The sequence below is a fragment of the Brachyistius frenatus genome, unplaced genomic scaffold (assembly GCF_029030835.1).
Source record: "Brachyistius frenatus isolate BFR_SWC_R1_liver_20210118 unplaced genomic scaffold, ASM2903083v1 Contig_14, whole genome shotgun sequence".
Classification (NCBI taxonomy): domain Eukaryota; kingdom Metazoa; phylum Chordata; class Actinopteri; family Embiotocidae; genus Brachyistius; species Brachyistius frenatus.
In genome coordinates, this window is record NW_027210613.1 from 6,408,952 (window position 1) to 6,432,556 (window position 23,605).

A 23,605-nucleotide genomic window follows, 5' to 3' on the forward strand; every position below is an offset into this window, starting at 1 on the left:
CCACTGCTGTTTTTCTCCCTTAGTTAGTTCTTTTACTTTGGTTTCTTTGTTTTGTTATCTCATGTTACATACTTGATTTAATTTGATTTTGTATTTATGGTCCATTTAACTAGATGCCCTTTTTGGTTATGTAACCCCATGTGCAGCTGTTGCTTTAGAGACAGTGCAGAACAGACAGAAAAGAGGGGAATTATCAGATCTAATCCAGGTTCAATGAGGAGACTGGTTCATAGGTGACTCATCTGACTGCTGCACAGACAAGAAATATCCACCCCGAATTACGCTTACAACAACAAGTTTAATTAGAACACAACATAATAACCAAAACTACAACAAATTGACAATTCCGTCTCCTAAACCATTGTTCTTATCTTGCAGTGCGAATGTGATCAACTGTGTGCGTGGGTGTGTGGTGTACCCCTTTCACTCCACCTTCCTGTGAGCATGTTTGGCCACCCTCTCCTGTGCTGGTAATGTGGTCAGAACATTTTTAAGGTTTTTATAACAGCCTTTTGTAATAAAGACGTTCACTTCTAACTTGGCTTTATTATGCCTTTTTTTTTTTTTTTTTTTTTTTTTTAATCATTGGAATAATTTTCAATAAATATTTCATTTGAAACTAGAAACGCACATCTCTGCTCCCTCTTTCTTAAAGAGCTCCTCTATTTGAGTATTCTCTGGGGGAAATTCCCATGGTGGCATTGTAGGTTCTTGTAGTCTTGCACTATTAAGTATCTTGCACTGGTCACACTCAGTTAAATGTTTATTTATTCAATCCAGTTACATTTATAAAAATAATTGTTTACAGAATTAAAGATTCACACATAAGCACACCACACAAGCGTTAAAATATATCTTGATTGATATGAGAGGGAGAGACCACAGTGGACATGCATAAGAAATGTAAAAAAAAAAGGTCATTAAGAACATTTATTCTTTAATCATCAGCTCTGTCTCTGGCAAGTTTTTTTTTTTTTCTTCAAATGTTTCCATAGACGTTTCCATCATCAAGGTCCTGTAAGACATAAAGGTAATTATTGGTGAAGATGTTGATAGCATCAGTGTATTGAATGTAATTCTGAGGAAGAACTTTTTTTTAATCAATTAATACCTCTTTGTAATTGTAGGATGATTTTGCCTGGCTGAGGTCCATTAACAACAACATCAGCAATAACAAGAAAACAGAGAAAAACAATGGCATAAGACAGTACAACAAATTATGATATCTATACTTTATTAACTGTTAAGGAGGAGTAATTGATATACCTTTTGGGGGATGGGAAACGAGGCTTGGAGAGTTTCTGGTCAGCACAGGATGAATTCACATTATTGGAGCTGTGTATTAAAATTCATGTCACTACACAGTTAGGAAAAGAACAATTAGGTGTTCATTTAGATGTTTTTAAATGGAATACACTTACACATGTCCAATATCCAACCTGTCCCCTCTAGGCCTTCTATTACAAAAATAAGCATATATTTTAATGTATTAACAGTCATTCCAGCAAAAAAACTAAATGTGTTTGAACTGTGAAGACAAGTAATGGAAAAACTTGTCAGTGGTGGCTGTCATGCTACCCAGAAATGTTTTAAATATTTTACCTTGAAAATCTGCTCCAAATAGCCCCTCTGCAAAAAAAAAAGAAGAACAGAAACTATGCAGATCTTGTTGGGCATATAAATAAAAGCATAGATGTTTTATCAAAATGAGAAGAAGGAGACCACTTCTGCATAGAAATGCAAATTATATAAAGTCACTCATTCGCTAATCTAGACAAAGCTGCAGAAGGGACAGTACAGAACTTGTCACTAAAAATACATATAGCCTCTAGAAATACAAAGACTGTTAAAATGCCTCTTGCCTTTGGTCAGAACGAGATGGTCCTGGGCCATCAGAACGAATCCTGAAAATTTCACACGTTAAATTAAACATCACTTGAGTTACAAGTTACTAAAACAACATTATTTTTGAGATAAGACATGAAAGAATCACAAACCACAGATATTTCTGTTACCTGTGAGACAGCCTGGACAGTCGGTTCCACATGCTAAAGGTTACGGAAAATGTCATTATGCCAGTAAAAAAAAAGATTTGATATCTTGTGATATAAGTGGCACTATGAACAACATTTTGTACCTGCCATCCTGACTTTGAAGCTCTGCAATACGTTTCCTTTAGAAGACAGAAACAAAATTCACAAAATGCACACACGTGTTAGAAACGGGAACATGTGCAAAAAAGGGTAATTTTTTTCTCCCTTAAAAGGTCATTCATCTGTCACTTATTTGATGTACTCTGTCACTTAAACTCAGTGTATATTGCTTACCTGTATTTTTTTACCATGAAAATGCAGAGGAGTCCAAAGATCACAGCGATACCAATCGTCACTACGGCGGGAATGATGATGTGATTATAGTTTTCGATACCTTCAAAAAAACAAAATATGTCAGAGCCATACTTCCTCCATATTGCACACATTGAAAGGGGACCACATTCAGTATGCATTCATCAACAAAGTAAAAAGATCTCACGTTTTACATAGAGTGTCAAAGTGCTGGAGGACTTCTCCCCGTTACTAAATTCGACAGTGCAGATGACCTCAGTGTGGTCATCCTCCTTCTCAGGGATGATCGTCAGGATGGACTCAGTCTCCCAGTTGCCAAATTGATTGTCTTTATGACGCATTATGACACCTGAGCTCTCACGATTCCATGTGACTTTAGGTAGATGGGAGGGGCAGGTATGGGAGACTGAACAGGTGACAGTGTAGGGTTGTCCTTGAATGGCTGTCTTTGTGTGAGTCAGTTTCGGAACTGGAGTGTCAACTATAAATAAAAAAAAAAAAAAAAGGCAAAGATTAACCAAAAGGCAAACTGATGCAACAGAAAAGAGATATAGATTTATGAAGTTATGTAAAGTTGGTGACATACTGATCATATTCAAATGGACACACTCTTTATCAAAGGAGAACATATCCTTGGTGGGTTCGTTTTTCTCTGTATGCACTAGTTCAATCCGGAAACAGAAAGGGCCATTGTCATGAGCTTTGACATCATTTATTTCTAAGGTGCAGTTGTTCTGATTCAGATGTCCCAACAGCTTGGTTCGGTCCTTAAAGTTGTCCAAGACCCTTGTGTTATCCTCGTGATAGATGAGTTGGTCTCGAGATTCCTTATGATGCCAGATCCCTCTGAGTCTGGAATTTGGCAGGGTTTTTCCAGGATGTGTGTATGAACAAGGTACCACCACACAGGATCCAACCAGGGCAGGAAGCTTATTTACAACAGTGGCTTTCCAAACTTCACTAAACACAGGACTGCACGTAGCTGAAAGGGATTTACAGAGTGACAAAGAAAGACATAATTTATGTACAGTATGTAAAGAGAGACTGAAAAGGAAGAGTTGTCCAACGTTACCTGCCAAAAGAAGACAGAATGTCATCGTGTTTCTCGCTTTGTCCATTCTTCTCAGATGTTTTGTCTTGCACCAAGAGCCTCTGGGATGTTACAATGAAAATATAGGAAACAAAAAATTAAATCAACACAGTACCTACTACCACACACAAATTACAACACAGTTGTATTATTCTAACAGAGCTAATTTTCTCATTTATTTATACAGTAAATGTTCATTAACGTCTTAATTTAAGATATACACATCTGGAACAACACATAAGGCTTTGTATAAATTTTCTCACAAAAAGTGAAAAATAGCTGCTTTCATAGTGTACAACAAAACTGAGGACTCCCCTATGCAATATCACTAAAGTTTCAAATACTTCAAAATGGTCTCATCCAATACTAATTGTATTATTTTGAATTTGAAGTGTTGAGTCGTTGCTCGCATGTATAATTAAATACAAACATGTATGACTGATTACATTGAAAATATCTCTAAAATATAACCTTAAATGCAAAGAAAGTGGGTGTACCTTTCATAAACAAAATGTGTTCACGAAGTCCCTGAAACACCATTTTTCACAGAAAACAATTGTGATAACTTAAAAGCACGCTTGGATAGCTAATTGTGAGTGATATTAGTGAGGATGGCCACCGCCCCTTCTGCTGCAACTTGATTTTGTCTTGATATCATCAACTGATCAATCAGTCTGGACTTGTTCAGGCAGTGCCTCCCCATGTCAAACCATGTTGAATTAGACACAAGCAAGTTCAAAACTGAGAAAACTGTGGTGTTCATAGGTTCTTTATTACCTTTTTCATGTAATTACCTTAGATTGGCTATCACAGGTGTTTTGTTACAGTGGTCACAGGTTGCTTTGGAGTCTGTATTTTCAATGTTAGTCAATTGTGCGATATTTTTAATATGTCAGTAATGATTACAATAGCATGGTGATAAATCAATAAACGTCATTTGGTTCAATGTCGTCCATGAGCCATATTTATTTATGTATTACTTCTGGGACATTTCAGAGATAATGATGAATCAAAGATCTTTTTGCCTCAAAGTTGTTCCAGAGATAATGATGAATTACATTTAATCAAATGTATTTTTTCACCTCGAAGATTCCTGGAATATTGGTGGCTCAAATAAAACAAATGTCATTATGAGACAGTGCATTGGCTTTTAATATACTGTTGGACTAAATCGAACATTTCATCGAACCCTGACAGTTTTACTGTACTTCTTTGAATATTTGAACCACAAGTCTTGCAGAACAGAGAAAGGTTCTTTCATACACAACATAACCTGTTTGTTTTTAAGTTATATACAAGATAAATTAAATTTAAACTAAAAAACAAAACGGTTAACATAAGATGACACAATTTGGAATCAAAGAACATTTTAGCCATGTTGCATCATGGTGTACTCACATTTCTTGTGTACTATATAGTCTGCACTAATTTATTCTTACAACTATTTTTAATCTCATCCACTGTGAAGGAATTAATCAAATCAATCAAACAATCAATGCTGATCATGCCTTTATCAAAACCAAACATCAGGAAATGCTAAACCAATTTGTATATAATTAACTGGCAAAATAAAATACTGAAAGAATAGTTTCTGAACCATCATGTATTGCACAAACTGGTGTTACTATAGTCAAGTATATGTTAGAAGTTGCAGAATTTTACCTCATGAAACTGCTGTCTTGCTGATCTGAGCTGATGAAACTGCTGTTGACAAGGATATGAACTCCAGCAAAAAAAAAAAAAAAAAAAAAAAAGATTTGATTTGATTAGATTAGAAATTATTTTTCGTTTCTATGCAGAATAGGTGAACACACGTGTCAAGTCTGCAGTAGGAGAGCAAATGATGTAGAAAGCAGGAAGTGGTCCTACATGTAAACCTTCAATATTTTCATGGGGGAATGTTTACCACTGTGTGATATTTTCAAATGTATGACCTATGGAGGCAACTGAAAAAACTGCAAGCAAAATTATATTAGGCGGCCACAGTGAGCATGCACTTACAGTCACTTCCAAAAGTAGATTGCTTTATTTAACCCCAAAGTGAAATTGCAGACGTTGACCGGAGCGGTTGCAACAGGCCTAACCCAAAACCTAACATCTTTAACTATTCAGACTCCTTCCCCTGCACATTTTGTTCAGTCATGAATTTAAATTAAAAGAATTATGTTTTCATCTTTTCCCCATCAATCAAGTACATTTCTTAACATTTTTAAAACTGATATCTGTGCTGTATCTATGTTGTCAAATTGGTGAAAATGAATATTAATTTGCCCGTGTTTTGTCTATTTCTCAAGTTGCAGTCGGGAATCACCTGGACTCTTTCTTGAAGTAGCCTGTATGACCAAACCGAGTAACCCAGGAGGAGGGGCCTTTATCTGAAAGAACCTGCCAGAAGGTTGACCATCTCAGCAGCAATCAGGACCCCATGGTAAAGCGTTTACATGGAACCAACTGTAAGCATAGACCTGACTCCCAGCTTTGAGTTTGCCAAGCATTTAAAGGACGCTGACAGCACAAGGAAAGAGATTCTCTACTCTGATGAGTCAAAAATTTAACGCAGAACTGCGGGCACTATGTCTGGTAAACACCTGCCACTTTGCTGCTACCATTTCTATGGTGAATCATGGTGGTGGCAGCATCATAAAGAAGACAGGGAGACTAGTCACAACTGAGGGGGGGATGAATGCAGCCAAATACTGAGATGTCTTGACAAAACCAGCTCCATAGTGTTGAGACTGGGGAGACTTTTTGTCAGTTTGCAGAACCTGTTTTCTCTTCATGTGATTGTTGGTTACTGAAATTAGATTGCTGGGGAAAAATGCCTAATCTATTCCTTTAAAAAGTCACTTATATAAATTATGCTGAAAGAGGAAGAAGACTAAATTCAAAATAACATTGGAACATTCCATGTGCTGACTTTAAGCATACAATTTAAGCAACTGCGTTGACTTCGGACAAACACTGGACAAAATAGGGAACAAAAACGATGAAGAAGTTGATTCAAGCCAAATTTAACTACAGACTGTACAATATGATCTTCAGGACTGCCCCGTTCCATTTTCTGTATTAGCGGGACTTTTCTGTATTTTGCAACATTTTTCTAAATGGTAAGTAGCTTGTTGGAGAAGTCCTGGTTGTAGATTTGAGATCTAACTCTGAAAGACTGGACAATAAAGTTTGTGGACTGAAGGAAATGTGCATGAAGTAGGGAACTTTGACCTGTGCATGTGACTTAATTAATACCATAGTCACAATTAGCAGATATGATAGACCTAAAAAAAAAAAAAATAAGACACCCTCTTCTGCCCCCACCGATATTTGTACAGTCAAATAGGTTTAGATAAGGGTGTACCGCTGTCTGAAATCAGAGGCAAGTGAGTGAGTGCCTCCTGTTAGGAGGATTTGATGGGAAAATGCCCTCAAAGAGTTAAAGAGCAAGAGAATGTGTCTTGCAGACAAAGCTTTGATTAGCCAGACAGCAATAATATCTGTTAAGATTCAGACAATAATATATAGTTAGTGCTTTGTTCTAAAACTGTGTTTTGGTTGGTGTTTTATGATGTACGGACTTTGTACGCGTGTGCATTACGGCACAAATGGCGAGGGCTCCAGTCACTGACATTAGCTAGCCCTGTTGTACAGTAACTGCCAGTGGCAGTGCTGCTACTTTAAAACTAGATGGGCTGCATTTGTTTATTTAGGGAATTGTTTTAGATTGAGTTCAGTTTGCAGAGCTGCTCTGATGTGTTCATTCCTCTCTGTCTAAAGAGAATGAATGTTACTTATGTCTTCATTTGTCACATATAGCATGGGGACTCATCAGTGCATTAGTGGTTACACAGTCATTTCACACATTTTTGCAGAAGGTATTTATTTTTGTTGTTGGTCTTGGTTAAATTAGATTTTATTTTCTGTTCTCCTTTTTTCTATGGCTTAAACAGGGACATAATTTAAAAGTGAGAAGTGAAAATCAAATGCCCTCAACATGTTCATCTTTGCTGGTTAACAACATCTGAGCCTTTGCATTCACAGGGTATTTATAAAACTTCTTGCCTCTGTGCGTTGTCTTCATTCCTCCAATGTTGTGAGTGGACAGCTTGTCAATAAATATATCTCCTTTTAGGTCAAAGAAAAAAAAATGCAGCTGAATTTTCTCTAATTTTTAATAGGGGTAAATTGTAACTATTTGTCAGCTTCACTTGAAAGAATAGGATATAGTGAAATTTGATGTCTCTTCCACCTAATCTTTCTAAGAATATGGTCCCACTTTACAGTTTGCATTTACCTTTGCGGTTGAGGTGATCACATCCTGGCTGCTTCCAATAACAGAGCAAAAACATAGAACACAGAGTTTCAATTCATGAGGTAAAAGAAAATCTAATTCTAATTATCATTTGCCTGACATGAAACAATTTGGGTTTATTGTGTTGTTGTTGTTGATTATAATAGCCAGAATGTGCAGTTTGGGGTAAATGTGTGATTCCTGCCAATAATGTTAACGAAACATTTAAATATTCTTGCAAAAAGTTTCCATCCCAAAACAAAAAAAATAATATACGTATACTAACACTCACCGCTTCCTGTTTTCTTAATAACGAATGTATCAGTAACCTAAACTGAACTTTAAACTTTTTAATGTGCTGACTGTTGTGATTGCTTACTTTGAGCTATATTCAACATTACAGAGAGGAACTCACCAATTTCCCTTTGAAAAGGAAGAACATCTCCAAAAGCTTAACAGAAAACTTCTGACAGTGGGCAGGAAAAGAGAGCAAGGGACACCATAGCGATACAAAGATAATAAACATTGTATATATTGTTGGACCAGAAATACCTGAAAAAAAAAGCAAAAAAAAAAAGCACAGAACTACCAGAGGGAGAAGGCATAAATAAAATGACATGCAGTGGTGGCATATAAATACATGGAGAGTTAAATAAAGAGGAGAGGAAAATAGTTCAGCGTCCTGGTCTGATATCATTGAATGCCATGCTTTAGGGTTTCTAATAAACTCAGCCATATTTTTAGATATGAGAGCTGGGACACAGCTAGTGGGCCTGCTACCCTTTACCGAGGCCTGATTAGCTACTGCAGCTAAGGTTTTTTTTTTTTTTTTTTTTAATGGTGCAGCTGCGATTCCAATTTAATGAGCCTCGCCTCCTGTGCTGTGGAAAGACTTCATTTATCACTAAAGTAAGTGGGGGAATAACTAAACATCTGTGAGTGGGATGGAGGAGAAGAAGAAGCAGAGGAGAGAGAAGCCATTGTCAACTGCTAAGTGGACCTGAGACAGCATGCTAAAGTTAGTGAGAAATTGACCAAGTACAGCAAGCCTCTGTCACAGTTTGAAATCATCCAATGTACAGACAGAATGAGTGCTGGTGAGTTAATATAAACTAAAATAGCGGAGATAAATTCACAACTGTCCGTCACTGTCATGATTTGATGCTTACCCAATGCCCCCGGGGTCGACCCACTCCTGGACTGACTGAGCACTGCGCGTTTCTTTACCACATTTGATTTAACTAAGGGCTTACTGGCAGATTGCTCTGTCGAGGACAGACCGGAGGGGTGATAGTCGGAGTAAGGAGCTAGGATCGGAGAAGTTGGATGTTGAAAACTACTCAACAAAACAGTCGGAGGTACCTGACAGATGATCCTGTCACAAAGGCACATCTTGTCAGGTGGAGGTCGAAAAAGAGAAGTTTCCCAAAGAAAAGCGTGACGGGTCGGCAGCTGTGTTGTGAATGGACCAGAGTGGGGAGGCTCTGATTTGGTAGAGTGACGATAGCATTGAGATTAGCCAAGGTATTGAGAGAACGAGGGAGAAAAGAGGTCATAATTTTGTCGAGACTTGCACGAAGAATGTGGTGGAGGATGTGGTGGAGGACCGGAGGGTCCAGATGGTTCGGAGTTTAAATCATTGAGGTTTGGAGAAGAGAGAGCGGTGTCCGCCTTGAGCCCGGTGAAACTAAAAAAAAAAATCAGATTGGAGATATTATCATGGCGAAAGTTTTGAAAGACGGAAACTTGTTGATTGTATGTAGAAATGAAGAGCAAAGAGAGCAAGAGGACATGATTAAAGAAATAGGGAAATAGGGCGGTTTAAAGTAGTGAGCACAAACTGTAACCAAAAAGAAAGTAAGTGGAGTAAAGAGTGATTTTTTTGGGGGGGGGGGGGGGCAGTTGGAGTCACGATGGAGGAAATTACATGTTAAAAATAATAATAAAATAATGAGGAGAGACAGTGATTACGTTGTGCTGGATTTTGAGGAGGAAGAACTGCCAAATAAAGTCTCTTTAGGTTACCTGAGTTACACTGTTAGAGAGTTCATTACAAAGCCTATGAGGTGTTATAACTACCAAAGGTTCGGACATACAGCAAAAACGTGTAAAGGCAGAAGGAGGTGTGGAGAAGACCACGAGTATGGACAAAGCAGACATGGGCAACCAAAGTGTTGTAACTGCGGTGGTGAGCACAGTGTGGCTTACTATGGGTGTGAAGTATTAAAAAGGGAGAGGGAAATACAGCAGGTGAGGGTGCAGAATAAAATCACCTATGCAGAGGCAGTGAAGAGGGTCATCCAGAGTGGAGGAACTGATGGAAGAAGTAAGGCAGTAAAACAACCCACAGCAGTACCAGATCAGACAAATGAGGGTAGAATAATGATCACTAAAAAAGCTAGTCACTTTCATAGCAGGGGTAGTAAATGCTACAATGGAGGTCAAATCCAAAGCAGAGAGAATCCAGATAATTGTTAAAGCAGCAGTTCACCACCGAGATATCAGCGGACTAACATGGGAGGAAGTTAGAAATAATCTCTGTATGCAAGCAAGTCAAGAGCAAATATGGGGTGGATAGTTTTAATATACAATGCTTTACCTACTACAATGGACTGCTGGGAGTTTGTTGGCTAATGGACAAGAATTCAAGAAATATGTTGAAAATGTATCTAGTAAACCAGATGTCATATGCATACAGGAAACACGGTTAAAACTAAATTTGGACTTCAGACGAGCTGGATACACGTGTTAGGTGTGATGGGGAGGGTGGTCAAGGAGGAGGTTGTGCCACATTTATTCGTGAAGACATTACATTTAGAGAAGTAAAGACACGGACTGAGCTAGAATATGTAACTGTGGAGATCTGGACAAATGAAGAAGAGATCATAGTTATTAATTTGTATAATCCTTGTAAAAAATGTGAGGTGAATAGATTGGCACAAATTGAAGGGATAGGTGGCAACAAGGTGTTGGTATGTGGAGATTTTAATGCACATAGCACGTTATGGTGTGGAGTAAGAACAGATGTAAACGGGGAGGTAATATAAGAGTTGCTAGAAGAAAATAATTTGGTTTGTTTAAATGATGGTAGAGGGACTAGATTAGATGTGCACATGGTGAACATGTCTGCACTAGATTTAACTAGCGTACCCAGGAATTTAGCAGGGATATGTGAGTGGGATGTAGAAGATGAAACATCAGTGGGTAGTGATCATTTTCCAATAAATTGTAAAGTATTACAAAGGAGTAAGGAGCAGGGAGGCAAGTGGGTATTTAGTAGGGCAAAGTGGGAACTTTGTTAAGTATATGTGTGAGTGATAAATTGATAAATTAGACTTAAATGAAGATATTGAGGAGATTGATAAAAAAAAGACATTTACAATATTGGAAGCAGCAAATCAAACAATTGCTAAAAGTAAAGGAAGGATGAAAAGAAAGGCTGTCCCCTGGTGGACAGATGAGAGCAGTGAAAGAAAGAAATAAAGCTCTTAAGTTATTAAGAAGATCACATAATTTCCAGAATTTAATACAATACAAACAAGCACAAGCAAGAGTTTGTAGAATCATTCGGAAAGCAAAAAGGGAAAGCTGGCAGAATTATTGTAGCAGAATTGGGAGATCAACACCTCTGGGAGAGATTTGGGGGATGATTAGAAGCATGAGAAAATTTAGAAGAGTACGGTAGTATCCAGTATTAAAGAGGGGGGAGGAAACAGCAGTGTCGGATGGGGAGAGGGCAGAGATGATGGCAAAAGCACTAACAGAAATCCACAGCTCTGTAAACCTGACAGTAGAAGGTAAGAGAGGAAGGGAAAGGACACGGTCAGCTCATCCTGGAATTCTTGAAAGAAGAGACAATACTAATAGTCCAATTGATGCCCCATTTACTTTAGAAGAGTTGAAAAGAGCAATAGAAAGAGGTGGAAGGGATGAGATTTGTTATATAATGCTGAAGCATTTAGGTAGTTTTGCAATGATCAAATTGTTATGTTTTTATAATACGGTTTGGGAAGTGGGGAGACAGCCTAGTTATTGGAAAGAAGCTGTGATTATGCCAATCAGGAAACCAGGTAAAGACTCATCAAACCCAATAAATTCTAGACCCATTTCACAAACAGGTAAGATTATGGAAATAATTATTACAGACAAATTAACATTTTATATGGAGACCAGGGGAATGATAACACCTCATCAAAGTGGATTTTGGAAAAGTAGAGTAACTATAGACCCAATTATTTGTTTAGAGACAGAAATAAAAAAAAAAGTCCAGGTAAATACAGAGTCAGTGATGGCTGTGTTTTTTGATGTGGAAAAGGCGTGGAAGGAGTGGTTGTTGATTAAATTAAGTATGATAGGAATAGGTGGTGGAGCATATAATTGGATTAAAGACTTTTTATTTAACAGATTTATTCAAGTCAGAATTGGGACAGCACTATAGTAGTAGATACCTGGTAGAGAATGGTACACCTCAGAGTAGTGTAATTAGTCCGATACTGTTCTCCATTATGATAAATTATGTTTTCCTTCAAGTTCAGGGTGATATTGGACGATCCCAATTTGCTGATGATGGAGCACCGTGGAAGAGGGGGAAAGAAGAACATAAACCATATTAAAGGGAATGTACAAGAGGCTGTGAATGTGGTAGAAAGATGGTCTTATTCATGGGGATTCAAGTTTTCTGTGGGAAAAACTAAAACAATCATGTTTACTAGAAAGAGAGGAGTTGATGTTCAGATAAAAATGTACAGACAGAAGATTGAACAAGTGAAAGATTTTAGGTTTCTAGGTATGTTGCTCGATGATAAATTAACATGGAATGATCATATTCAGAGAATAGTTATGAAATGTAAAAATATTTTACATGTGTCTAACAGGGTCAGAATGGGGAGCCAGCAGGTCTGCAATTATTAGCATTATTGTCATTACAATCATTCACATCTCACAGCAGACAGGATTTAATCAATTAAATATAGAAAACTCTGTTCCGACTTAAAAATATGAGTATTTTTGTATCATTTATGTGGGTGCCGGCACACAGAGGGATAAAGAGAAATGAAAGAGCAGATACATTAGCAAAACAAGCTTCGGAGTGTCAGCACAGTACAGCCGTTTTATTCAGCAAAGCAGAAACTAAATCAATAATCAAAAGAAACATGATTAAGGAATGGCAGCTCAGTTGGGACTCAAGAGACACAGGAAGACATCTTTATGCTATTCAGAAAGAAATTGGCAAAGGAAGGACATCCAGAAGAAGCACCACAGAAGAAAATATATTAACAAGACTGAGGAAAAACACAAGGCTGAACAAAATAATGCAACTAATAAATAAACACCCAAAAGGACTGTGAGTCCTGCAAAATAGCAGAATCTGTAGATCATATCATTTGTCATTGCTAGAAATTCCCACTGGCGCCAGACAGGTTAAAGACCTTTCGTTGGATGCCATCCGCCATAAAACTTAAAATAATAATAATAAGATCCCTCTGTCGCCAGAGTCCAAGGAAAAAAAACGGCCTTCGTTTGGATTATACCAATTTACCACACTTCCCTTTGGATTGTTCGGTGCCCCGGCCACTTTCCAACGCCTCACGGACCGGGTGCTGCGTCCACATTGCTGCATATGCTGCCGCCCAGCTGGATCATGTTATCATCCACAGCACCACCTGGGTGAAGCATGTGCAGCGGGTGGGCGCGGTGCTGGAGTCCCTGAGGGAGACTGGGCTCACCGCCAACCCAGGGAAGTGTGCAGTTGGACGGAGGGAGGTACTGTATCTGGAGTACCACTTTGGCGGCGGGCAGGTGCGCCCTCAGGTGGACAAAACTGCTCCTATCACAGCCCAAGACTGAAAAAGGGGTGAGGCGGTTTTGAGGCTGGCGGGTTATTACAGACAGTTCATCCCTAACTTTGCTGATCTGACCAGTCCCTTGACCGACTTGACCCGAAAAGGTGCCTCAGATCCGGTCCAGTGGACGGAGCAGTGCCAGTTGGCATTTGAGAGGGTGAAACAGGCTCTCTGTGGGGAACCACTCCTCCACACACCTAACTTCTCTCTTCCCTTTACCCTGCAGACTGACTCATCGAACAGGGGGGCTGGATGGCTCCCTGGCCTAAATCGGGTGGTAGAGGAATGTGGCAGTGGGGCACATATAGATATATACTGTATTGTATATATATATATATATATATATATATATATATATATATATATATATATATATATATATATATATATATATATATATATATATATGTTGACTGTGTTTCTTGGTTTGTTTGTATATAATATATATAGATATATAATGCACTGTATATACTGTGCATTTTATATTTTATATTTTTTACTGCTATTTTATTGCTTTTCTATTATTCTATTCTATTATTTTATTCGATTATTTCTATTATTATCTTATTGCTTCTGTATGCTGCTGTAGTGAAAAAAAAATTCCCCTCGGGGATTAATAAAGTAAATACCTACCTACCTACCTACCTACACGGACGGACGGACCGACGCTGTGGGTGCGCTCGGAGGCAAGGCAGCAGAGTGCATGGACTGTGACTGCGGTATTGTGGTGACAATAAAACACTTTGAGAACTATATGTTGTTGGTGTCATTGTGCTGAGAAAGACCCACTGTGGTAACAGACATTTGTTACAGTCACCATTTTTGCTAAAGGAAGTAACACAATATATTCATGATGATGTCACGACTTCAATGCCTAAAAAGCAAAAGAAAAGTTTAATGTTTGCATATCAGTATGCATTTTAAAAGTCACCACATTTTAAATTCAAGCAGATGTTGTTGCTTCCTCCAGCCCATCCTCCAAACCAGAATATCCTCTACTCTTGGAAAGCCAACACAAAAAGCTTGTTGTTAGTGTTTTGAAGTCATTGTAAATTCCTTATTTGCACAAACACCTTTTTTCCAACTCCAACTCCTTGCCTGTTTTTCATTGACCAGGAGGTAAGCTGTCATCTGTCGCTGGTCACAGTCAGATAATAGTTGTTTCACAGATGCGGTTGTCATTATTCCTGAGCCAGCAGTCTGTCATGTGTCCTTGGTTCTGCTTTCGGTGAGCAGCGTCAGATATGTAATGGCCTGGGGAGGAGAGGAAATATTTGTTAATGGTACATCTAAAAACATGGTGTATTCCTAAACTTTGAAATCTGATTCATGTTTAATAAATGTGGCTGCAAAACACAACTCAAACACTTACCACTGTCAGCTGAGGAGCCCAAATGGCCCAAATGCCGGGAATAGCGAGTCCTTGTCTAGAAAAGAGCACAGTCACAGGCAGAAAGGGCTTGTGATTTCAGTCTCATTTTCCTTGAGTGTATATCCAAAAAAACAGTCATAGCAATGGTGTCTATTTTTATTTAAGTTAGTGCCCTACCTGTTCAGTGATTATGTTACCTTGATTCACCACCAGCTCCCTTGACATAATCAACAGGGCTGATAATCTTCTGAGGGATGAAGGATGAGTCGAAATTAAACCGCTTCAGCTGGAGGATCAGGACACTGTTGACAGTGAAAAGATGAAGGGGAGAGGGTCAGATCTCATGTTGACAGAGGAAGACCTTCTGGCTATTCAAACATAGTACGAGGAAAATTTGAATGAACTTAAGTGGTGGATTTACCCATTCAGATATTTCACGACAGCCCATTGTACCCTGAATCACTGTTCTTCATGGGGAACATTATAGGATCTGTTATACGGGTAAAAATCCTCCTTACTGTATACTCAGAGACTGCTCGAAACAAGTTTTTATAAAATGTTGTATTATTAAAATGAATAATGTAGCTGTTTTCTATTGGCTGAAAGGAGTGTAAACTTACATTTTAAGATTTATGCTCATCAAAATCAACTGGAGGTTAATATAATCAACATGCTCATTAAAAGAAAAAGAACACAGGTGATTCCATGTTTAGACCTTTATGACTCAACGTCAAATCGTCAGTTGCATTTGTTCTAAATCAAGAAAAAGGGCCAAATAAATATTAGAAATGTTGAGGATGGTCTGATTTTTGGAAGTGAGTCCAGTAATTTCAGTACAGTTCCTAATTTCAAAATATTCTATTATATGTCCATTGAAAATTTAAAATGGCTATAGTAACAGTCATTAATAATATATGAACAATAATTTATCAGGGTTTAGAATAATGGGATATCTTAATTTTTTCTTGGCACGGTATGACTCATCGTGCCAATCAGTAATATAAATAAATTAAACACAACTTTGAGAAAGGACACACTATCTGAAACCTTATGAAATGTAAAAGTACTTTCGATTGGTTGCTTTCATTAAGGTTTCAAATCCCTTTAAAGCCATGAGAGACTGAATGAAAGTGTTTCCCAGTGATTGAACAACTGATTGTATACAAATTATGTTCATTAATCAGCAGTTATTAACTTATATTGTAATAGCGTTGTTTAATGTCAGAGAGATCTAATTAATTGTTCCTTTGATGATGTCTTTAAAATGGGGGAGCCTGATCACCTCTCATTCAACATTTGCAGCAAGAAAAGACATCAGAGACCTGCAGTAACCTGGTAAAGACAAATATTTGTGTGGAGTCTTCTGTTAAACATTTATATGCTTATTTGTTAAATTTACTAAAGTTTTTTGGTACACTTTCTATTTGATTCAGCGATTTCCTGACATGTTCAGCATCGACTGGCCACATTACTTCAAATGACTGACTTCACTGTTCACACTTCAATAAACACAACAGCTCATCCCTCAGTTGTGAAAGTGGTGCTGCTGCAACTTGAGAGATACCTTTCTGACAAGATCCGCAAAGACACTTTTCTCACTCACAACGACTTTGTTGGTGTGATCTCATAAACAGGAAGTGAGACCACAAGGTATTTTTTTAAAATGAGCAAACTTCCTTTTTTTGTTTAATGAAACCAAATGCAGAAATATTTCCTTTTTTTGCTCTGGATATGATCGAATGAAGCATAGGACTTTTTTGTTTTCGGTGATGTCTTGGTGAATAGAGCTCTGATATTATCAGTATGAGCAGAAATTAGTGAAGGAAATCACACCATAACACCTCTGCATTTCTGAGACATATAGCGTAAGTAAATATAACTTTCTTTGGAGAAAATTACCATGTTATTTAATAATTTCTGAACATATCAATTAAGTTTTTGTCGCGATAACTGTGTATTTTGCTTCACTTTGCATGCATGCATGTATGATTATGGTTTTGGATTTCATATCACTATCTTTTCATAGTGTCGCTGTCAAGGTATTTTAAAATCTTTTCTTTGAAGCAAACACTGTTTTAACATGTAGGCAAGCCTTTTGAACAAATACATGACTTTTCAACTAATATTGTTCTGGCCTCTTGGTTTAATTTTAATATAAAACTGGGTCATTGTGTTCATGGTTTTCATATTTAGGTTGACATGTCTGTGGTCTCCGCTGAGGTTTCTTTGGTTTGCTGGCAGCACAAACAAATTCACACCCACCTTGTGCATATAATAAACTACTGACAGATTACATGAAATAGTCTAGCGTCATTAAATATTTTTTAAAAGGTGCATATTTAAAAAAATAAATAAAAAAATAAATACAAAATAAATAAAAAAAATTCTCATTTCAAACATCTTTAGTGAATTTAACTTCTGTCATCGATCTGAAGATTAATTTAGCAGAATGTACTAACAAAAGGCTCAAAGCATTTATATGACCTGAATATATCAAAAATAGATATTAGATGGTGGTGATAGTGTAATAGGTTGAAAACGATGTAGGAAAGTTTAAAAAAAAAATTATTATTATAATAATATATAATTTTACCGCTGAAGAAACGAACGCTGACAGAATGTACATGAATGCATCGTGAAGTTTCCCTTCAAACACAATCAGAGTAAAATGGCGCTGGCTCGATGAGGACGCTTACCTCGTCGTATGTTTCTTCATTGATCCGCAGGTACTGTCAAATATGGTTGCGAGTCTTTAGGTTCAAGGTGAAGATTTCAGGAGCACCTTTGCGGTGTTTTGAGACGACCGTTGTCGGAGTTTAAACCGAGTGAATTTGCGGAGAGCGGCGGCCGCGGTTGAGATTGCCGGTTAGCCGTTTACATGCACGTAAAGCCTGGTTGTGAATGTGATTTTGTGTAACTTTGAGAAATTAATTTTATTTTATATGCATATACGTGTTTTCACGTTACTTAAAATGTCACGGCTTTCAGTGTTTAGAAACGAGTTTCACCATAAAACGTTGTTGCTGTTGAGCCGTTGCCGCCACCAACCGCCATGCTGTGCTTTTTGTGAATCTGGTATTTTTGACAGTCATATATTTTATTTGAGTAACAGAAAGAATATTATTTATTTTTCTAATGACTGATATTTTATTTGCATTTTTCTGTATTTTCCTATTGTTTTTTATTTTTTTTATTTTTTTTTTAATACTAATGTAGGAGTGTAGTATAGAAACATATTTTGATATAGAGTCGTTATAAAATGGCTCTGACTTGATGAAGACGTCAGTGAGATGATCAGATGTGAGAATATATTTCAAAATTATTATTATTTATCGATTGTTGTATTGGGTGCCGGCCCCAATAAGGATAAATAAAGTATTTAATTGATTGATTTATTACTTAATTAAATCAAATTCATGTGTATTTAAAGAGGAAAGCGAGAGCGGCGGGATGGCACACACACTGTGTAAAGCCGAGAAACTTTTTTGACCTGGTAAAATAAATAAATAATCATAATGCAAAATTATTTATATGACAGACCTCACCAATATACAGCTGATGGGACAAACATATAATTTTGTGTGTAACTCTGTGGGCACATGGTGGATTAAAAGTGGAAATGGAAACTAGATGAGTCATCTTTCACCACAGGGAAATGACAGCAGTAAAGACACAAACATATTTGTCACTTTATTTGCAGGTCTGATCCTGAGAAGATGAGATGGATGCATTGAAATGGCCTTTGTTTTTCATGTGCCTTTGCTCTAAAGGTATGGTACATTTTGTGTATATTCAACTGTAATCTTTACTGCTCACAAGATGAGAATTAAAGTCTTTTTGACGTGTCTTTTTTTTTTTCCCCAGGCAAATAAGACAATTTTCTGCTGAATTTGTATTTTATGCACGTAGGCTCTCTTTCTCTTTGTATTTGTTCTGTTTCAGTGCTCCATTTCACCACATGTTCCTGTGCAATTTATTACAGTTATTCAAAGTGAAGCCTCGTCTTGGACAATTCAGGTGCCCTCCTCAGTTAAAGGTCTCCCTGGTTCATGCGTGGTGATCCCCTGCTCATTTAACTACCCAGACCCCCAGAAGGAAGTCACCAAGTTCACCGGGATTTGGACCGACGATAAGACGCATCACCTCATCTATCACCCCGTTGAGTCTCAAATGATGCAGGAGTATCGAAATCGGGCAAAGCTGATAGGAGACGTCAAACAGAAGAACTGTTCTTTGAAGATCGATCCTCTTCAACAAAGTGACCAAGGGCCTTTTTATTTCAGGGTTGAAATGGCAGGCTATGACATGTTTTCCTACAGAGACGGCAAAGTCTCCATTTCAATGATTGGTAAGTAAGATGAAATACTTTCAGTAAATACAGTTCTCTCTTTAACTCTAGAGTTGTTGCAATAATATATGACATTTAAATGTCTTGGCATTTTTACTTCAGTTGTCCTATCACCAGTATCTGTGCTGGTGGTCACAGAGCAGATCAGGATGTAGTGATCTAAGCATTTTACAATAATTAGTTTTCTTTTCATACTTCCCTTAATTACTCATTCAGAGTCAGATGGAGAAATATATTTATGGAAACAAGAAAGCAAAATTACACGAAAAAGGACTAACAGTCACTGGTCAGAGCGTGTAATCATTCATATTACCCAACAGTTTATGGCAAACTTTAGAATTTATAAATTGGAAATTTTATGTTTTTAACCCTAGAGCCTCAAAAGCCACATTTTCTAATAATACAAACTGGATTGGTAACTATGTTATTGTAATTTCAAGAACTATCTTTTTCTCTGTTCTTTATTTTTGCTTTATAATTGGCTGTCTTCCTCCTGCCTTAAATAACTAAACAGTAAAGCAGAGTTTCTCTTTACACAGATGTATGATATTGAAAGGAAATGCCACCCAGCTTGAGGATTCTTAACATCTGTCTGCAGCATGACATCTGAATGTTTGTGAGCGGCATCTGAGTTAGAGTTTTGTTAGAGAACATTAGGAGAACTGTTTTTGTAAAAACATAAAGTTATACTCTAATACCAAAATGTTACCATGGACCAATAAGTTCCCATTCTCCCCTTGTGATATTCTTAACCAGAACAAAAATCTTAGTTTGAGGCAACCACCTGGAAAAAAAACAGGAAATATCTTTCTTTCGACTCCTTTACCCCTAATTCTTCTGTAATGTTTGTAAGTGATGCGTGTAATTTCAGCAATCTCAGGGTTGGTGATTATCAAAAGTTTTTTTTTGTTAACTTCAGTGATTCCAAAGTCCTTCAATATCAAAACAAGAATTCAAAGATTTATAAAACATAACAATAACCTATAATTGCTCTTCCTTAGTCACAATACAGTAGACAAATGATCTTTATGATTGCCTATCATGATCTTTCAGGTAAACTAAACCCCATCACATTTTCTGTGAAAGAGGAGGTAAAGGAGGGTCAAACTGTATCAGCATCCTGCTCTGTGTCCCACTCCTGCCCTACCTCTCCTCCTGTGTTCAACTGGAGTCACTCTGGACAGGAGCATTTCCAGTCACAGCAGCTTGACCATGGGCAGTGGAAAGCGACCTCCACTCTGACCTTTCGCCCAACCCATGCCGACCACAACAAGCCTTTACAATGCATCGTAAGATACAAGGGAGGGCAGCGCCAAGAAATATTCAAGGTCCTTAAAGTAAAATGTAAGTGTGTACATCAGTGGTGAGTAGAAATACTTAATTTTTTAAAATAAATATAGAAAGAAGAACCCCCCCCCCCGGCCGTGTTTTTTATACATATATATGTGTGTGTGTATATATATATATATATATATATATGTGTGTATGTATATTTAAACATAACATTTGCAGCTTCTTGAGCCAGGGTCAGTCACTGTCACAGGACTCACAGTCATGCTACACTCATCTGCTCTGGAAAAACAGCGTTATGTCATTTATTCTGAACGTGGCATGACAGACAACAAATTCTGTCTGATTTGGTGTACATCCCCCGTTTGCTCCCAAAAACCTTCTTAATGGCTTTATAAATGGGGGGGGGGGGGGGGGGGGGGGGGGGGGGGGGGGGGGGGGGGGGGGGGGGGGGGGGGGGGGGGGGGGGGGGGGGGGGGGGGGGGGGGGGGTTTTTTTTTTTTTTTTTTTTTTTTTTTTTTTTTTTTTTTTTTTTTTTTTTTTTTTTTTTTTTTTTTTTTTTTTTTTTTTTCTTTCTTTTGGAAACATGCAAGTGGTGTTCCTCGATGGACGCTAATGTCAGACTAGTGGTCTGTGTGTGTGCTGCTGATTAAAATTTCTTATCAAATAATTGATAGATTGGCATAATATTTCCTACATTACATAATGGTCTCCAGATTGACTCTGATGTTTTACTCGGGCATCTCATTATGTCAAAACATTAAATGAAGTTCAACTTTGCCCTTATGATGAAAAATAGTTTCAAATGTGTCTGAAGAGCACCATTGCAACACAAACAGCTAACTGTGTCTGTGCAGATGCCCCGGTGAATGTGAAGGTTGAGTACAACTCAGATCTGAAGGAGGGAGAAACTGTGCGTCTGAAGTGCTCCAGTGACGCTCACCCTCCTGCAAGCAGCTATGAGTGGCAGAATGAAACTGGTGCTCAGCTGTATACAGGAAGTATCTACATGGTGCCAAATGTCTCGAGACACACAAGAGAAACTTTCTACTGCACTGCCATCAATGAAGAGGGACGAGTCAAATCAAGCCCTGTGCAGCTCAATGTGTTGTGTAAGTAAACAATTAGGCTAAAGAAATGTAATGTAAGAGGAGATCTGTTTTTGTTGATGTCGTTGTTGTTTGCCATCTCCTACAGACGGGTGACAAATTAATAGAAAAAATAAGAATAAATCAGTGGAGAAACATAATGAATGCAGATGCTTCCGCACTGGTGCACTGCATGTTAAGCATGCTGTGCAGGTACCGCTGATTGAGATTTTGTACCAAAATGGCAAAAAGGAGAAGAAGTCTAAAAGGGTTCATTGTTGAGACACAGACGGCAACAGTTTCAGTCACAAAGACTGTTAAATTTTAGTAACAGAGTGCAAAGATCTGAGAAAGACATTAGCAAATGGGTTCCTTCCCCATATTCTCCTGACTGCATGAGAACCGAACAGTAAATGCTTGAACACTTCACTACAGCGAAGAGATCTGGCGCCCACTTGTGCCCTTAGAGCACAGCTGGTCAAATTCTTTCCTATGAATGGCCAAAAATTATAATAAATGGAGGGCCGCATGTCAAAAATGAATGTTTAAGTTATGTGAAATTACACTTCCTTAAAATGTAATATATTTTACAGAAAATGTACTTTCTAAATTAAAATGTCAGAATTACTAACCTCTTAGTCAGTGTAATAATAGTGGGGCTATTATTTTGCAGAAATTATTGTCAAAAACAGTCATCTTGCCAATTTGTTTCTAAATTTTCTCTCATCAGTGTGCCACTGCCTTGATCTCTCATCTTGACTCACAGCCCAGCGTCAGTGCTGTAGGACACACGAACAGCACATGAGAATCAGCAGGAAAGAGAGAAGAATACCATTGTTCTTCATAGATAAGACATAGGATCTTGTAATTTGATAACGTTCTGATGTGAAACTCAAATCATGTACTCTTCATTTGCAAAAATGTACGGTTCTCTACCTTCAACCCCGTATCACAACAAAGCATGAAATCGACACACCCGTCCAGTACAACAAAACTTGAGATAGCCCCGCTTTGGCCTCTCTAGGCATTACAGTTTCAGAGAAGGTTCAATGTAGATCAATACAAAGTTGTTCTGGGTGATCACCATTATCCTGTGATGAAACGCCTCCATCATGATGGAAGTGGTTTCTTCCAGGATGATGGTAGCACCACCCGAAGGACATGAGGGGTCACTGAATGGTATACAAAATGATGTGAATCAGCTATGGCCTTTGCAGTCACCTTAGCTCCACCCAAATGAACACCTGAGAGATTTTGGACTGACATGTTGGACAGTGGTCCGCCACCATCATCAAAACAAAAAATACGGGAATATCTTTAAGAGCAATGTCCATCCCTCCAGTAGAGAACCACAGACTTGCACAGTCAATGCCAAGGTCCATCGAAACTATCCTGACAGCAAGTGGTGAACCAATACCTTACTAAGACACTTTATGCTGTTTTGTCCTTTAATTTGTCCCTTGTCCATTCTCTTTACTGCATTTCTTGTCCTTACAGGTGCCCCTGAGATTAAGACCATCTCTTCATGCTCCTTAGAAGAGTGTGTGTGCGTTGTGGAGTCCAGGCCTCCCAGCTTGATCCATTTTGTGCTTGCCGACAGAGTTCTGCAAAGCACCAAAGTAGACAAACGCGGCTCTCTTACAATCGGGACTTTGCAGACAGACTTTGGGTCCTTCAAGTCTGTGCAATGTGTGGCAAACAACACAGAGGGCAAAGGCACCCTTGTCCTGTTTTTCCCTGTTAATAGTATGTAAAACTTTTTTTATTTTTTTTTATTTTTTAAATGCAGCTTGAGATTGTTAGTTCTGTATATGAAAAGGAGAAAAAAAATGACTATACATTTTCTGTTTGGAACAGGTAAAATGAAGAATATTTTCATCGCAATAGGAACAGGTCTGGGTTTGGCAGTAATTTTGATAGGAGTGGGAGTTGTTAGAAAATGGTAAG

The 23,605-nt window shown here is 37.9% G+C and overlaps 2 protein-coding genes across 2 annotated transcripts; one reads left to right on the plus strand and one right to left on the minus strand.

The window, feature by feature from the left end:
• Positions 1-750: 750 nt before the first annotated feature.
• Positions 751-9,160, minus strand: LOC138617773 (uncharacterized). The gene is made up of 14 exons (XM_069693031.1): positions 8,887-9,160; positions 5,098-5,158; positions 3,418-3,497; positions 2,932-3,327; positions 2,533-2,826; positions 2,328-2,427; positions 2,138-2,173; positions 2,016-2,048; positions 1,863-1,904; positions 1,603-1,629; positions 1,422-1,457; positions 1,267-1,335; positions 1,112-1,142; positions 751-1,015 (listed from the first exon to the last, which is right to left on the minus strand). The coding sequence occupies exons 1-14, from the start codon at positions 9,107-9,109 to the stop codon at positions 980-982; spliced, it is 1,464 nt and encodes a 487-aa protein (XP_069549132.1). The 5' UTR covers positions 9,110-9,160; the 3' UTR covers positions 751-979.
• A 7,593-nt stretch (positions 9,161-16,753) lies between these two features.
• On the plus strand, positions 16,754-23,596 carry LOC138617959 (myelin-associated glycoprotein; the record flags this gene model as incomplete). Its single annotated transcript, XM_069693359.1, has 7 exons — positions 16,754-16,797; positions 18,633-18,702; positions 18,915-19,280; positions 20,334-20,624; positions 21,428-21,682; positions 23,156-23,404; positions 23,516-23,596. Coding segments are annotated over exons 2-7 (1,291 nt in total), but the record flags the coding sequence as incomplete, so codon positions are not given.
• Positions 23,597-23,605: the final 9 nt, after the last annotated feature.

Bases quoted from the DNA above. Each gene is read 5' to 3' on its own strand.
- LOC138617773 (XM_069693031.1), bottom strand. From the start codon at position 9,109: ATGTGCCTTTGTGACAGGATCATCTGTCAGGTACCTCCGACTGTTTTG. The intron at 2,049-2,137 runs GTACAAAATGTT...CGTAACCTTTAG, and splicing joins CTTCAAAGTCAGGATGGCAG to CATGTGGAACCGACTGTCCA. The intron at 1,630-1,862 runs GCAAGAGGCATT...TTTTTTTTGCAG, and splicing joins CCATCTCGTTCTGACCAAAG to AGGGGCTATTTGGAGCAGAT.